At 29.6% G+C, this 16,419-nt stretch overlaps 1 protein-coding gene across 1 annotated transcript in view; it reads right to left on the bottom strand.

Moving 5' to 3' along the window:
- LOC145245919 (matrilin-1-like) overlaps window positions 1-16,419 on the bottom strand; it is a 145,871-nt gene that overhangs the window by 69,541 nt on the left and 59,911 nt on the right. The window contains exon 4 of the mRNA XM_080107661.1: window positions 4,485-5,051. Coding sequence (XP_079963787.1) covers window positions 4,485-5,051 — 567 coding nt within the window. The remainder of the gene's footprint in view (window positions 1-4,484; window positions 5,052-16,419) is intronic.

The raw sequence follows: 16,419 nt of genomic DNA, 5'->3' as shown, positions 1-16,419 counted from the left end.
AAGTATAGCATAATAGCTTAATATAATAGTGTAAAAGTATAGTAAAATAGTGTTAATACAATTGTATTAAAGTATAGTATAATAGTATTAATATAATAGTATAAAACTATAGTAAAATAGGATGAATATAATAGTGTTAAAGTATAGGATAATTGTATAAATATGATAGTGTTAATGTATAGCAAAATAGTATTAATATAATAATATTAAAGTATAGTATAATAGTAATAATATAATAGTGTAAACCTATAGTATAGTAGTATTAATATAATAGTATTAAAGTATATTATAATAGTATTAACACAATAGTAATAAAGCATAGTATAATAATAATATAATAATATTAAAGTATAGGATAATAGTATTAATATAATAATGTTACCATATAGTATAATAGTATAAATATAATAGTGTTAAAGAATAGTATAATTGTATTAATATAATAGTGTTGAAGCATAGTATAATAGTATTAATATAAGAGTGTTATATTATAATAATATAAATATAATAGTGTTTAAGTATTGTATAATAACATTAATATAATAGCGTTAAAGTATAGTATAATAGTTTTAATATAATAGTGTTAACGTATAGTGTAATAGTATAAACGTAATAGTGTTTAAATATAGTATAATAGTATTAATATAATAGTGTCAACGTATAGTATAATAATATCAATTTAATAGTATTAAGGAAGAGTATAATAGTATTATTACAATAGTATTAAATGATAGTATAATTATATTCATATAATAATATTAAAGTATAGTATAATGCTATTAATAAAATAATATTAAAGCATAGTATAATATTATCAATATAATAGTGTAAAAATATAGTATAAGAGTGTATATATATAAGTGTATTTAAGTATAGTATAATAATATAAATATAATAATGTTAAAGTATAGCATAATTATATTAATACAATTATATTAAATATGGTATTATATTATTAATATAATAATATAGAAATTATAGTATATTAGTATTAATATAATAGTGTTTAATATAGTATAACAGTATTGATATAAAAATATTAAAGTTTATTATAATTATATTAATATAATGATATTAAAGTATAGTATAATAGGATTAACATAATAGTATGAAAGTATAGCATAATAGTATTAATAAAATTGTGTTAAAGTATAGTATAATAGTATTAATACAATAGTATTAAAGTATAGTAAATTATATTGATAATATTAGTAAAGTATAGTAAATTCGTATTGATATGATAGTGTTAAAGTGTAGTACGTTACTATAAATATTATAGTGTTTTATTATAGTATAATAGTATTAATATTATAATATAAAAATATAGTGTAATAGTATTAATATAATAATATTAAAGTGTAGCATAAAAGTATTAATATAATAATATTAATGTATAGTATAATAGTATTTATATAATAGCATTAAAGTATTGTATAATAGTATTAATATAATAATGTTTACGTATAGCATAATAGAATAAATATAATAGTGTTAAAGTATAGCATAATAGTATTAACATAATAGTGTAAACATATAGTACCTTAGTATTAATATAACAGTGTTAAGGTATGGAATAATAGTATTATACAATAGTATTTTAGTATAGTATAATTATATTAATATTGTTATATTAAAGTATAGTATAATAGTATTAATAAAATGATATTAAAGTATAGTACAGTAGTATTAATATAATAGTGTTAACGTATACTAAAATAGTATTTATATAATAGTGTCAAAGTATAATATAATAGTATTAATATAATAATGTTAACACATAGTATAATAATATAAATATAATAGTGTTTAAGTATTGTATAATAGTATTAATATAATAATATGAAAGTATAGTGTAATAGTATTAATATAATAGTGTTAATGTATAGTATATTAGTATTAATATAATAGTGTTATAGCATAGTATAATATTATTTATATAGTAGTGTTAATGTATAGTATAATAGTATTAATAAAATAGTATTAAAGTATAGTATAATAGTATTAATACAATAGTATTAAAGTATTGTATAATTATATTACTATTATAATATTAAAGTATAGTATAACAGTATTAATATAATGTATAATAGCATTAATATAATAATATTAAAGTATAGCATAATAGCATTAATATAATAGTGTTAAAGTATAGCATAATAGTAGTAATATAATAGTGTAAACATATAGTACCTTAGTATTAATATTATACTGTTTAAGTATAGTAAAATAGTATTAACATAACAGTTTTTAAGTATATTATAATAGTATTAATACAATAGTATTTAAGTATAGTATAGTATTAAAGTACAGTATAATAGTGTTAATATAAAGATATTAAAGTTTAGTATTGTATAAAGTATACGATAGTATTTATATAAGAGGTATATTCGAGCATATAAAGAAGCTCATAGATCTTACTTGAAAACAAAGAGTGAAGAAGAGGGAATAGGGTGATTTTCCTTTTAATAATATATTGGAATTCTTTCCCTTTTCCTTGTACTTATTTGTGAATTATTCCACGGATTTCTGCCTTTTGGATTACTATGGGTCATCTTCCAATTACGCGATTCCCTTGGATTTTACGTGTGCGAATGGAAATTTAACTTTCTTGGATTCTGCATCTTTGGATTTTACCGTCATTGTATATTTTACCCTTCACCCGACTGTCCATTCACGTGAAATCACTTTTTTTATTCACCCTATTCTCTCTGCTCCACTTTTGTTATCAAGTAAGAGCTATGACTTACTTGTAGTGGCATTTAATACTTTTGCAAGCTAAATCCGATCCCTATTTTGCTAAATCCTACCCTCTGATGAGAAGGAAAGTATTTCTTCGAAACTCCGCCGATTTAGGACTATCCACTTATTTAGTGTTTCCTTTTTAAAATTAAATATGTTTTTAACTCTTTTTTCAAAGTGTTTTTAACATGTTTTATTAACTACTTGTTCTTATTATAAGCTCTATCTCCTATTTGGTTTTATCGAGCTTTTACATCTGGTTGAGATTACTTTATAAATCGTTTATAATGACAGAAGAAGACCATCTTTCCTTTGCTTTATTGTTGGTTCCATTTCCATATACTTAAAAAAATTTTGTTATTTTATTTTATTCGTTTTATATTTTATTTAGTCATTTATTTTATTATTATTATTATTATTATTATTATTATTATTATTATTATTATTATTTTATTTTTGTAATTTTTCTATACATTTATACTCATATACATATGTACATGTGGAGATGTGATCAAGACGCAGTTCTATCTTCTATGGGAACGAAGGTTACTCTTCACACCATCCTTGCTCTTACATTGTTTATTAGAGAGGTCCAAATTTGGCTGAGATTGAGGGACATCAACTGGCACTGCTTTACTATAACTATATAATAATAATAATAATAATAATAATAATAATAATAATAATAATAATAATAATAATAACAACAACAACAACAACAACAACGACAGTACAGTTATTTTCCACGATCCAAATATTTTTCATGCAAAACAGCTCCTTCGGCATGGACATGTTAAGATTTCGGTATATTTATTACAGATCCGAACTCCGAATCTTCTAAATACATTCTCAGCAATTACTGCGATCCATAGTTGTTGTGTGTTGTGAGAATTGTCTGAAGATAGCGGTTTCAATCCTATCCAAAGTCGGCCAGAGGCTTACTTGGCCAAAACGTGGTGAGACGACAACAACTACGGAAGGCAGTGATTGCTGAGAATACAGTTAGGAGATTCAGAGTTCCTATCCCGTCGCGGTCACCACCTGACGAAGGCTAGAGGAATAGTTGGTCGAAACGTCGTGAAACATCTAAGAAAGATGAGGATAATAGTCCGCAATAAATAAATTAATCTACTGCGTCGTGTAAATTAAACGAGTTTTCTTCTTGGTGTCTTATATTTGTAATCTAAAAAAAACTTTCCATTATCCATAAGTAATTTATAATTGTTCTTGCTATAAAAATTTGACAGATTAAAAAGAAATTAATTGTTCTGATAATATTTCAAAGTGGAAAGATAATTGTGTCGTTGCGTTAACACGTAGCAGAAGAATATTGGAGAAACCTTGCGAGAACGGGTACATCACCTAGTGTAACAAATAACATTAACCAGTAGAAAACCACAAGATTAATAATAATAATAATAATAATAATAATAATAATAATAATAATAATACGATTTTGTATTATTTGTATTATTCGGATTACTGTTTTTCACTTTTGCTGTTATACGCACAACGTTTCGGCCGATGTAACCTCTGATAAGGTGCACTTCTTTTTGAACTTGGAAATTTTCTAGTCGAATTAAAAAAATTTTTGTGTCAACTATTGAAATGTTGTAACTGCAACAACCAATATGAGAACATCCGAATAATACAAATTACTGATCCCTGATCGTTAAAACCTCCAAATAAACGAGATGACGATTAAATTGATAAAATTTGATAAAATCGATAATAGTTCTACTTACTCACGCACGTTTCGTTGTTTAGTTTCTCAACAATGTCTGGTAATTTCTTGAAGTTTGTTATGATGACATTCTCTTTCTTTGAAGCAATCATTTCTAGCTCTTTTACATCAATTCCAGATCCTATACCAACACAGAACATATTAATATCTGGACGGTCAGCATGCAAGTCTTCGGCTGCCTTCTTGGTCTTTACATGAAAGGTTGATTCGCCATCTGTGAAAAGGATGCCTATATTAGGGGCGTCAAGTCGATCTCCTCTTGTCACGTTAAACATATCCATAAGATGATATATAGCCCTGTCAGTTCTCGTTCCACCGCCGGTGTGTTCTTTGCCAAATTTCATCAGTTCTTTCAGGAAAGCGTCGTTATCATTAAGCTCGTTCAGCTCTATCTGTCTTCCAGATATGGTATCATTAAAGGCAAAGAGGGCCACTTGCATCTTTTTTGCTCCCAACTCCAAATTATTAATAAAAGTTTTCACAGTTCGCAGCATTATCCTAAATTGACGTCTACTGATGCTTCCAGAACAATCCAGTACAATCCCAATATCAGCGACATTTGTACATGCTGAAAAATAAAACATGAGAATTATTTGCGTCATTTCTATATGTCTTCAATTAGTTGTCCCTGGAGGAGAGATATATCGAAGCAAAATACTGAAGATATACATATAAACAATACATATTCTGCTTCAATATCACCTAAGATAAGTTTTGGTAGACAATCATCATCATCATCATCATCATCATCATCATCATCATCATCATCATCATCATCATCATCAAACTTTTAAGACCGAATTTTTTTATATGATTAAACATCGCATAAAATAACATTAAAAAACTCCATTTACACAGCGTTTCAGTAGACGAAATTATCCATATTTAAAGAATTGTATCTTCTTCCTTTATTTATACCTTTCGCGTACCATCCTTCATAAACCAAATTTCTGTAGTAACCTCATTCATAAAGCCTATATCACTCGATTCATGAAGCCAACATAACTTCATTCATAAACTCGATATAACTTCATTCATAAATCAAACATCACTTCATTCACGAAGCCAACACCACTCGTTTCATGAACCCGACTTAACTTCATTCATAAAACAAGACGATGCAAACAAAACAACTAGTTTAAAATTACTATGATTTATTAAAAATATGAACTGTTCAATTAATAAATTGCATTAAGAATGTTATGGTCAAGTTTTAAACTTCAACAGAAGAAATAAAATGATTTCATTTATCGATAGAAACTAAATTCGTTTTACGAGGATCGTTCTAAAAGTAAGGCTTCCTATTTTTTTAAAACTAAAACCTTAAACATTGAAGAGCTACAAAGACGGAAGTGGTACCATTAAAATGAGTGACATAATTTATTTTTCCATAATTTATTTTTCTATATAGTCACCACCATTCTCAATGAACTTTTGTCAACCTTTTTTGATGCCTCGATCGTGAAAGTCCGGCGCTCGCTTTATCACTCATATCTCTATCGCCATTATGAAATCGATGAACCCATCTCCTACAGGCGCCGGTGAATGTTGATCGATTTATTTTTTTTTTTTGCATAGAGGAATTTAATGACGCACCTCTGCGCTTAATGTACGTCCATAAGAGGGGTGGATTTCTTAGAGTCTCACCCCGTCAATACATGCAACAGAGAGATGAAACTTTCAGGTCATGAATGAATAAGTTTAATTGTCATAACAACGGAACTTGCATTCCTCTCTGATCCATTCAGGTTGAATAAAAATATAGGTAGTATTACTTTTGGAACGTTCCTTGTAAGCAACGTTTTTTTTTTTTTTTTACGTTTTTACGATAAAATAAACATACAAGTTTTCTTGTATATAAATGCATGCATAATAATATTACAACAAAACACACCTAATAAAACGTTCTTTTAAATAAAATTATATATATATATTTGTATATATATATACACTTGTGCCCGATATTATTCATACCCCTCGGATCTTTGAGATTTCTATAAGAATATTGCTCAAACCAGAAGGTAGACAATATTAAAGGGATTTCAAACAATAAATCAAGCATAAGCATTTAATTTAAACTCAACAAATAAATAAATTATGCAAGTTTGAAACATTATACAAAGAAAAACAATAATGGCACTAGTTCAAAATTATTCATACCTCTCTTACTAATAGTCAATAGCATGCCCTTTATTCTTAATAACTGCCTATAACCGTTTTGGATATTTATCAACAAGGTTTTTACAAGCATCAACACTGATTTTTTTACCATTCTTCAATGCAGTAGTTCTCCAAATCCCTAAAATTTCTAGGTTTCCGCTTTTTAACCTCAGTTTTCAATATGTGCCAGAGGTTTTCGATAGGGTTCATGTCGGGACTCTGTCTAGGCCATTCCAAAACATTAATTTGATTATCCTCAAACTAGTTCTTGACTATTTTGGCAGTATGCTTTGGATCATTATCCTGTTGAAGGACCCAGTTTGGTCCTAAATGGAGCTTCTCCGCATCCTGTCTAATGTTTTTCTGGAGTATCTCCAAATATTGCTCCTTCTTCATGGTTCCATCTATTTTGACTAAACTACCTGGACCACTAGCCGAAAAGGAGCCCCAAAACATTAGGCTACCACCACCATGTTTCACCGTGGGTATGGTGTTCTTTGGGTTGTAAGCTTCTCCTTTCTTCCTCCAAACGTAAGAAGCATCCATATGGCCAAACAATTCAATTTTTGTTTCGTCAGTCCACAAAATACTTGAGTAAACGGACTCTGGAGAATTCACATGGGTCCTAGCAAACTTTAGAAGTGTTGCAAGGTGTTTTCCGGTGGGCAATGGAGTCCTTCTTGGTCTTCTTCCTTTCAGACCATTTTCATGCAGAGTCCTTTGCAATGTTTGCCTTGATATTTTTATGCCAGAAGACTCCAGATTTTCTAAAATGTCCTTAGTAGTGGTGGTTGGATTTGCATTAACACTTCTTACAATATTCCTGGTGGCTTTAACAGACAGTTTCCTTTTCCTTCCTCTACCAATCAAGTTGTTTGTTGTGTGGTGGCTCTGGAATTTTTTGATGATGCTCTGTACTGTTTCTGTAGGGACCTCAAATTTCTTGGAAATTGACTTGTAACCTTAACATCCTTATGTGAATTCACAATTTTAGGCCTAAGATCATTACTAAGCTCTTTTTTCTTCCCCATTCTAATAATTTTTATTCTTTTATTGGTTTTCAGTTGATATCATTTTAATTTCTGAAAAATGCAAAAAACGAAATGAAATTAATCAAAGGTTGTATAAAAGCATTCAAAATAAGAATCAAACAGGAAACAAACAGTCAGAAACTCGATTAATACTGAAAAAATAAGGGGGTATGATTATTTTTGAACATTGCAGATTTTATAAATAGCTGTATATTTCTTTTATTACAAGTATCCCGAGATTTTAAAATGACGAAAATGATCAGAAGAGGTTTATTAAGAATATGTATCAATATGGACGGAAACAATAAATTCTTACAAAGTTACACCTAATAAACTCAATTTTTAAAGGGGGGTATGAATAATATCGGGCACAAGTGTATATATATATATATATATATATATATATATATATATATATATATATATATATATATATATATATATATATATAGTGGGTAACAAAAGTATTTGGTAAATTGTTGTTTTTCATATTTCTCAAAAAACATCAAGTTTTATTTGAATGAAATTTACACTCAATCTCTGAAGAGATATTATCTATCTAAAAATAAAAGGGAAATTTGTTTAATTTACAAATATTTATTAACAAAAACTCAAATTCCCAAATTATGCAAAATTATTTAACATATTTATTGATATTTAGTTGTATATCGTCTGTTTTGCATTACAGCCTCCAGACGCTTTTCCAGTTACTTACAATCATTTGCTGATAGTTTCAGCCATTTTTCTTTGCAAACGTTCTTTGATTCCTTGCATGCACCCTTAACTTAAAAGTTTTCCACAGATTTTCGATGGGATTTAGGTCGGGTGACTGGCTAGGCCACTGTAGACCACTGATCCCATTATCCTTAAACCATTTCATAGTTATTTTAGCCTTGTGCTTTGGATCATTGTCTTGCTAGAAGATAAAAATCATGGCCCAATCCTAAATCTGCGGCGCTCTTGAACAGATGTGTTGACAAAAGTTTTGTGTATTTTGCTGCATTCATTTTCCATTCTATGTTTAAAATTCCTCAAACTGTATTTGCAGAAAAGCAGCCCCAAATCATCACACTTTCATCTCCAAATTTTACAGTGATAATGGTATTAGATAATTTAAATTTTGTGCCCTTTTTTCTCCATACACGGGTGCGCATGTTTCTTTTGAAAAGCTCAATTTTAGTTTCATCTGACGAAACGAATTTCAAACGATTCTTCACGTGTCCAGGACTCTACATCTTTCTCGGTGATTTATAATACAGGCCTGTACGATTCAATGATCGTTTGATTGTGTCCTTGCTTACTTCAATGCTTGCTTTCTGCAAATCCTTCTAAATTTCTGAACGAGTCAGAAATGGTTCTTTCTTCACATTACGGGCAATGCAACAAGCAGTAACATCATTTAATTTACGTGTCCGATCATTTCTAAAGTAATTTTTAGCATTACCACCCGTTGTTTTCCAATTTCTCACGACAGCCCTAACTGTACTCACCACCAAATTTAGTTCTGAAGCTATTTTCCTGTATCGCTTTCCATCTTTACGCCTTCTATGATTTCCTGGCGTATATCATTAGTCAATTCCTTTGTTTAACCATTTGAAAACACTAATGAAAGAGGCAACCTGCACAGTGTCTAAAAGCTGTTATCAACTGACCTATAAGGAGCCCAAACTCTGGGATGCCTTCTGATTCGGTAAAATATTGTAGCAACATTAAATGACTGCTTAAAAATGAAATTTCTGATAGGTTGAAAGTATTGTAGAAAATATTCAAGATAAAATGACTACTTAAGAATGAAATTTGACAGTGTGCTAAACACTTTTGCATATGAGTAATTTGATATTTTGTTAATAAATATTTGTCAACTAAGTATATCTTCATTTCCATTTTATTTTTAAATAGATAATAGCTGTTCAAAAATTGAGTGTAGATTTCATTCAAATTAACTTGATATACCTTTAGAAATACGAAAAAAAAACCCCAATGTACTAAATACTTTTGCTACCTAATATATATATATATATATATATATATATATATATATATATGTAGTCATCCACGTGCAGTACTGTTTCGCTGCTTCACAGCTCATCAGTACGGCTAGACAAGCAACTACCTCAAGCCAGGATTATATACCGTATGCTTTGTTTTATTAATTAATGATTTTTTAAAATGCTGTTTAAATATATATATATATATATATATATATATATATATATATATATATATATATATATATATATATATATATACAGGGTGACCCCCAAAAAAACAAAAACAAAAGCTAAATGGAGGCCATCTAGAACATATGCTGTAGAACGGAGAAAAAAGATCTAAGACCTTAGTGTTTTGATGTGATGTTTTGAATATAATAAAAAAAAGTTTCATTTCATTTGGACAAAACACTAAGAAACGGGGCCTAATTTTTTTTGGGGTCACGCTGTATATATATATATATATATATATATATATATATATATATATATATATATATATATCATTAAAAATCATTAATTAATAAAACTTAAAACATACGGTATAATTATGTTGAAACGTTAAATGGCCAGTCTTAAGTAACGTTAAACCTGGTCAGTACCTGGTAGGTGACCATTTGGAAATATCATGTGGAAAGGCGGGGACACTTTAGAAACAAATTGCGGGATAACAACTGTAAGCATTTTGTGAGATTATTCTATTGTTTGTGCAACTCTAAATCGTTATTACGTTTGGGAGGTTATTTTCGAAGTTTTATTGGTTTTTCGTGTTTAGGCGTTTGTATTCGTACCATTCTTTTGTATCTAGGCGTTCATGCTTATTGAGGAAGAAGTTTGCTCACAATCTCATCAGTATTAGTACGTTCGTTATATATATATATATATATATATATATATATATATATATATATATATATATATAAATGTATATATATATAAATGTATATATATAAATGTATATATATAAATGTATATATATATAAATGTATATATATATAAATGTATATATATATAAATGTATATATATAAATGTATATATATATAAATGTATATATATATAAATGTATATATATAAATGTATATATATATATATATATATATATATATATATATATGTATGTATAATGGTTGTTTAGATTGGTTTCCTAGAAATAAATGCAATAAAACTTGCGTGATTATTATTGTGCTCAATGAAGGACAAAGCTGGTGTATAGTCTTTTTATTATACAAACATGGTTGATTACATATGTGCATACAGGTTTTAATCCGTTGTCTTGTGTTTAACGATTAACTTAAATAATCTATGGATCTAGCACGCTTAAAATTAGAATGTTGATATAAACATACAAGAAGTATTTTCGTAAAGCAGCATTACATAAGGAAACTAACCATATAACTGACCCCAAACGATAACTAAGTACTCTAACTAGAGGACTTTGGGGGCAGAATACTCCACCAATATAGACAAATATATGCTACTATGTACCGGTTTACAGGTACATGGTCTGAGGAACCTATCCCTATAACGAAGCATATAACCCTATAATACACACACACACACACACACATATATATATATATATATATATATATATATATATATATATATATAAATATAACACGGAAATTACATAATTGTAGATGCAATAATTTATTTCAACCTTATGGTATTTTCAAGCATCTAAACTAGACAATTACATTTTTGATACTCAAAAATGCATCAAAAATGTAATTGTCTAGTTTAGATGCTTGAAAATACCATAAGGTTGAAATAAATTATTGCATCGATAATTATGTAATTTCCGCGTTATATTTTTATTTTATTGCTCTGATAACCACATTGAGCTCTCATACCCGGATTTCCTCCTGGAATTATTCCATTATAACACTATATATATATATATATATATATATATATATATATATATATATATATATTCTAGCATTCAGGAAAACATAAACAACCCAAAAGAAAGAATGACAACTATCGAAATTAAGTTTATATATAGACATGAAAACCTTTGCCGCTGTAATTACTTCAGACACTGCGGTAGAGTGAAAAATATAACTCTCAGTATACATCCTCTATTTAAATAACATAAAAATATATATCTGTTCAACTTACTGTTTATTTGACAATACATCTTATAAATAAATAAACAAACAAATATATAAATAAATAAATTGAAAACAAGAAACAAATGAATGGATAAAAAATCGAGGAACAGAATAAATAGAACTTATTAATAAAATAGACGGATAAAGAAGTCTCCACCAGTAAAGAAAAAAAGAATAAGCATAAAACCTAAGATAGGGAAGTAGCGGCGATATTACTTCAGATCAAATCAAAACCTTAGGCCTATAAACAACCGCCTAGTTTAAATAATACTAATACCTCATCGCTATGACAGCTTAACCACACGGGATCGTGTTTCCCCTCCTCCTTCAACCCCCCACCCTCCTTCCTTTCCTTCACTACACCTCCCTCCAAAACTTTTACTGCTCACATTCACGAAATATACACCCACTTTCTTCTAAAGCGTAAACCACACCCGAATATCTTATAAAAAAGTAATTTTGGCTCTCGTTTCAGTATCGTTCCTTTTTTGTCCGATGAAGTCGTATCTTTGAAGTGAGATTACGCTGAAACATGTATGCACATATGTAACCTCTAATGTTTGTATAAAGGCATGGAACAAACGATATATATATTCGTATATTTGGGCAGCATTTTTTCTTTAATCATGTTTCATTGAACAGCAGGAGTATTTCTTGTTTGTTTCTCTTGCAACCCGTTTTTTTTTTATTTGACTGGTCAATGTTCATACTTCTGTTCAAGTATAAAAATTGCCATAATCACGAACGTTTTCGACTTCCATGAGTTGTAAATTAAAAAAAATTGTTGCTTAATTTATTGAAAAAGTCGATTAAAATTGACTATCAATCAAGTTCAATATAATGGGGAGGGCACGTTTAAGTGCTTTGAACTATTTTAAACGATTTTAATCGACTTTTTCAATAAATTCACCAACGCAATTTATTTCAATTCATCACTCGCCTGAAGACGACTCATGGAACTCGAAAGTTTTTTTTACGCACAGACGGTTTGTTAAGTTTTTTTTTCCATGTATGCAAATTTATAATTGAAAGATTGGACCCAGCGTCTGATTATAATTTTACCGTTTTATTAAATATTTTGAATATTACGTATTTGCGTAAATTTTCCTCTTACTTTTCGTTGGATTTTCTCTGTCTAATTCTATTTGCTTCTACAATGCGAACCTTTATGACCAAGCTTGCCGCAATTTTGACAAATGTTATCCCGAATGTAAATCTTCACATTGGTAACATGGTTTCAGTAGTAATTTCTTTTGTTTATGGTCTGAAAGTATGGGTAAATATCTTCTTTTCTCTCTTTTTCAGAGTAGTAATTTTTGGTTTCTACTGGGCATTTCGTTGAATATATTCGTTTTTCTCTTTTTTGAACTGAGTATGTTTTGAATGTATACTGTACTTTTCTAACGGATGTAACGCCTGATTCCACTATGTTTTAGAATCGTTTCTCACGCTTATAATATTTGGTAACCATCTGCAAGTTACCTTAGAGTGACTATAAAGTTTAGCTAGTACTCTTCGTCTAATCTCAGTATTTTTGTCGACACTAGTCCTTGAGCGAGAATGAATTATTTAAAATCATCTGCCGACAATTCTTCTGGTGTAAATTCGTCACAGTTCTTCTTTACGACCAACACGAACACTACTTAATTATCGTTGCCCTGATTAGCCAAATGAAAACATTTTCACCTTCTGTGAAACAATGGTGTATTGAGCTGAAAACTTCTAATAGTAATTTCACGGTTTCTGCGAACTCTAAATTCTTGATCTTTTAAGGTAGGATGTAATCAACGAATCTATTGTTTTCAACAGTTGATAACTTTCGAAAAACGGTTGAACTTTCTTAGCATCGGGTCAGACTTCGCAATCAACGTTGTAAAGACCTTTATATCTTCTAATTAAAACGGCGACAGTTTGGTTGGTAAGTAAATGTCTCATGGTTAGGATCTGTCCATTATCGTGTTTTGCGAAAACGCTGTGTTATTATCTGTGATTGCTTTATTGGTTGCCGAATTAATTCTTTAATTATTTTTTGTTGTTTTTCTGTTGTCGTTCTTCCATTTTCCTTGTTGTTGGACTTACTTCAATTTTCTGCTGTCGTAGGATCTGTTGCTTTTTGTAGTTATTGTTATGATGGAATCTGTTTTTGTATTTTTTGTTGCTGTTGAAGCATCTGAACAATAATTGTCTTGAAGTCCTCCATCTTGTAGATTTATTTTTAAAAGAGCTTTTTTCTCTAATAGTTTATGTAATATTACTAATTACAATTAAATGTTGTACATTGAATAAAGTTTAGTTTTTTCTGCTTATGGATTTATTCTCTTTTTAAATGGAAATGTTCTTCAAGTACAGTTTTGACGACTTGAAAGTTGAAATACTTTGAGATATTTTTGTAGTTCCAGTTTAAAATCTATCTTGTTTGTTGAGAATGCTACATCGTTGTCAAGCAGTTTCGGTGTCTAATTACTGGTATCAGTTTATCCTTTTTCTTTTTTTTCTGTGGAAAACGGATTTTGTTTTCTGAATTCAAGTCTTTTGTTGCCAGAAGTGTTGTATTGTAAGTATCCCCTTTATGAATTTTAGTTGCTCATTGCCAAGGCTCAGAAGAATTATGAATAAAGGCACGTATATGATTTATAAAAAGGGATTTACAACAAGACAGAATACACAGAGTCGTAGTACTTAGCGCCAAAATAGCGTACTACAAAATACATCCACCATCCCTCGAGAGTCGATATTTATACTGTTTGGAAGAGTTCATATCTTGTGTATCAGTGATACCCCACAATACAGACTAGGCTTAAAATCTCGTTCTTGGATGGTTTAACGAGCTCATATAAAAAATAACATGAATAAACTGTTTTTCTAATTAATTAGCTTTAGAATGACAACTTTAGTTTATAATTAACCAAACTATTGTAAATTACAAATTATTTTGTAACATTAATAATAATAATAATAATAATAATAATAATAATGATAATAATAATAATGATAATAATAATAATAATAATAATAATAATAATAATAATAATAATAATAATAATAATAATAATAATAAAGAAGAGTTAGAAAAAAATCGAAGGAACAGCGAATGAAATCAGCAAGGAAACCATAAAGACAACCATAGGAAAAATGGCAAGCTGGAGAGCACCAGGACACGACGGGATGCATGCATACTGGTTCAAAAAATTTACAACTGTACCCGAAAGACTAATCCAAATCATGAGAAGATGTATATAGCAAAAAAAAAACGTACCAGCGTGGATGACAAAATGAAGAACTACTCTGATACAGAAGGACACAGAGAAAGGAACTATAGGCATATCACGTGCTTACCCGCTATGGAGAAAATACTAACAGCACAACCGAGGGAACAAATCTACCACTCCCTGAATAATCATGAACTCTTCGAGGAACAGAAAGGATGCCATAAAAGAAACAGAGGAACACATGATCTGCTATATATAGACCAAAAGATCCTAAAGGAGACAAAAAAAAAAGAATTTAGCCATTGCATGGATCGACTACAAAAAGGCGTACGACAGGATCCCCCAATCATGGATAATAGAATGCTTTAAAATGTATAAAATCCCAAGCAGAGTCATCAAAGTGATTGAAAATGCAATGAGAACATGGAGACTGGAATTGACAGCTGATTAACAACACATAACAGAAATTAACATACAAAGAGGCATCTTCCAAGGAGATTCACCATCACCATTACTGCTCATCATAGGCATGATGGCCCCGAACAATATACTGGGAAAGTGCCAAGCTGGATACAAGTTCTCTAACACGTAGGAAAAAATGAACCACCTGATGTACATGGACGATCTGAAACTTTTCGCAACGACCGAAAATGAATTAAAGACATTAATAAATACCACCAGGATCTTCAGTCAGGATATTCAAATGGAGTTTGGTATGGAAAAGTGCGCACTATTAGTTATAAGAAAGGGGAAACTAGACACGACAGAAGGCATAGAACTATCCGACCAAACGGAGATGAGGGCACTAGGGGAACAAGACACCTATAAATACCTAGGAGTACTAGAAGCAGACACCGCCAAAACAACAGAAATGAAAGAGAGAATTGGAAAGGAATACCTCAGGAGAACAAGAAAACTTCGCGAAACTAAATTATATAGCAGAAACCTAATAAAAGCATAAATACATGGGCAGTATCGCTAGTAAGATACTCTGGACCGTTCATAGAGGGAATAAAGAACTGAGACAGCTCTCCCAGAAGACCAGGAAACTCATCACCATGCACAACGCACTACACCCGAAGGGGGATGCTGACCGACTCTATATAAAAAGGAAAGGCGGCGGGAAGGGACTGGTTTGTATAGAAGACTGTGTGAATGACACCCAAAAAGAACTAGAAAAATACATAATGCAAAACACTGAAAGAATATTCATGGAAGCAAGAGACACTAAAAACAAAAAACAAAAATAAAAAAACAATAAAACAGAAAACAGAGAGACAAAGGATAAGACAAGAAAATAAAAATAGGAAGAGAAACAACTACATGGAAGATTCATAAGGATGACAAAAGATGAAAATAACGAAAACACTTGGATATGGATGCGAAAAGGACACATAAGCCGAGAAACTGAATCCCTAATAAGTGTA

Source organism: Euprymna scolopes, chromosome 23 (genome assembly GCF_053919585.1).
Source record: "Euprymna scolopes isolate OS-2025 chromosome 23, ASM5391958v1, whole genome shotgun sequence".
NCBI lineage: Eukaryota > Metazoa > Mollusca > Cephalopoda > Sepiida > Sepiolidae > Euprymna > Euprymna scolopes.
This window is presented reverse-complemented; position numbering and strand designations above follow the sequence as displayed.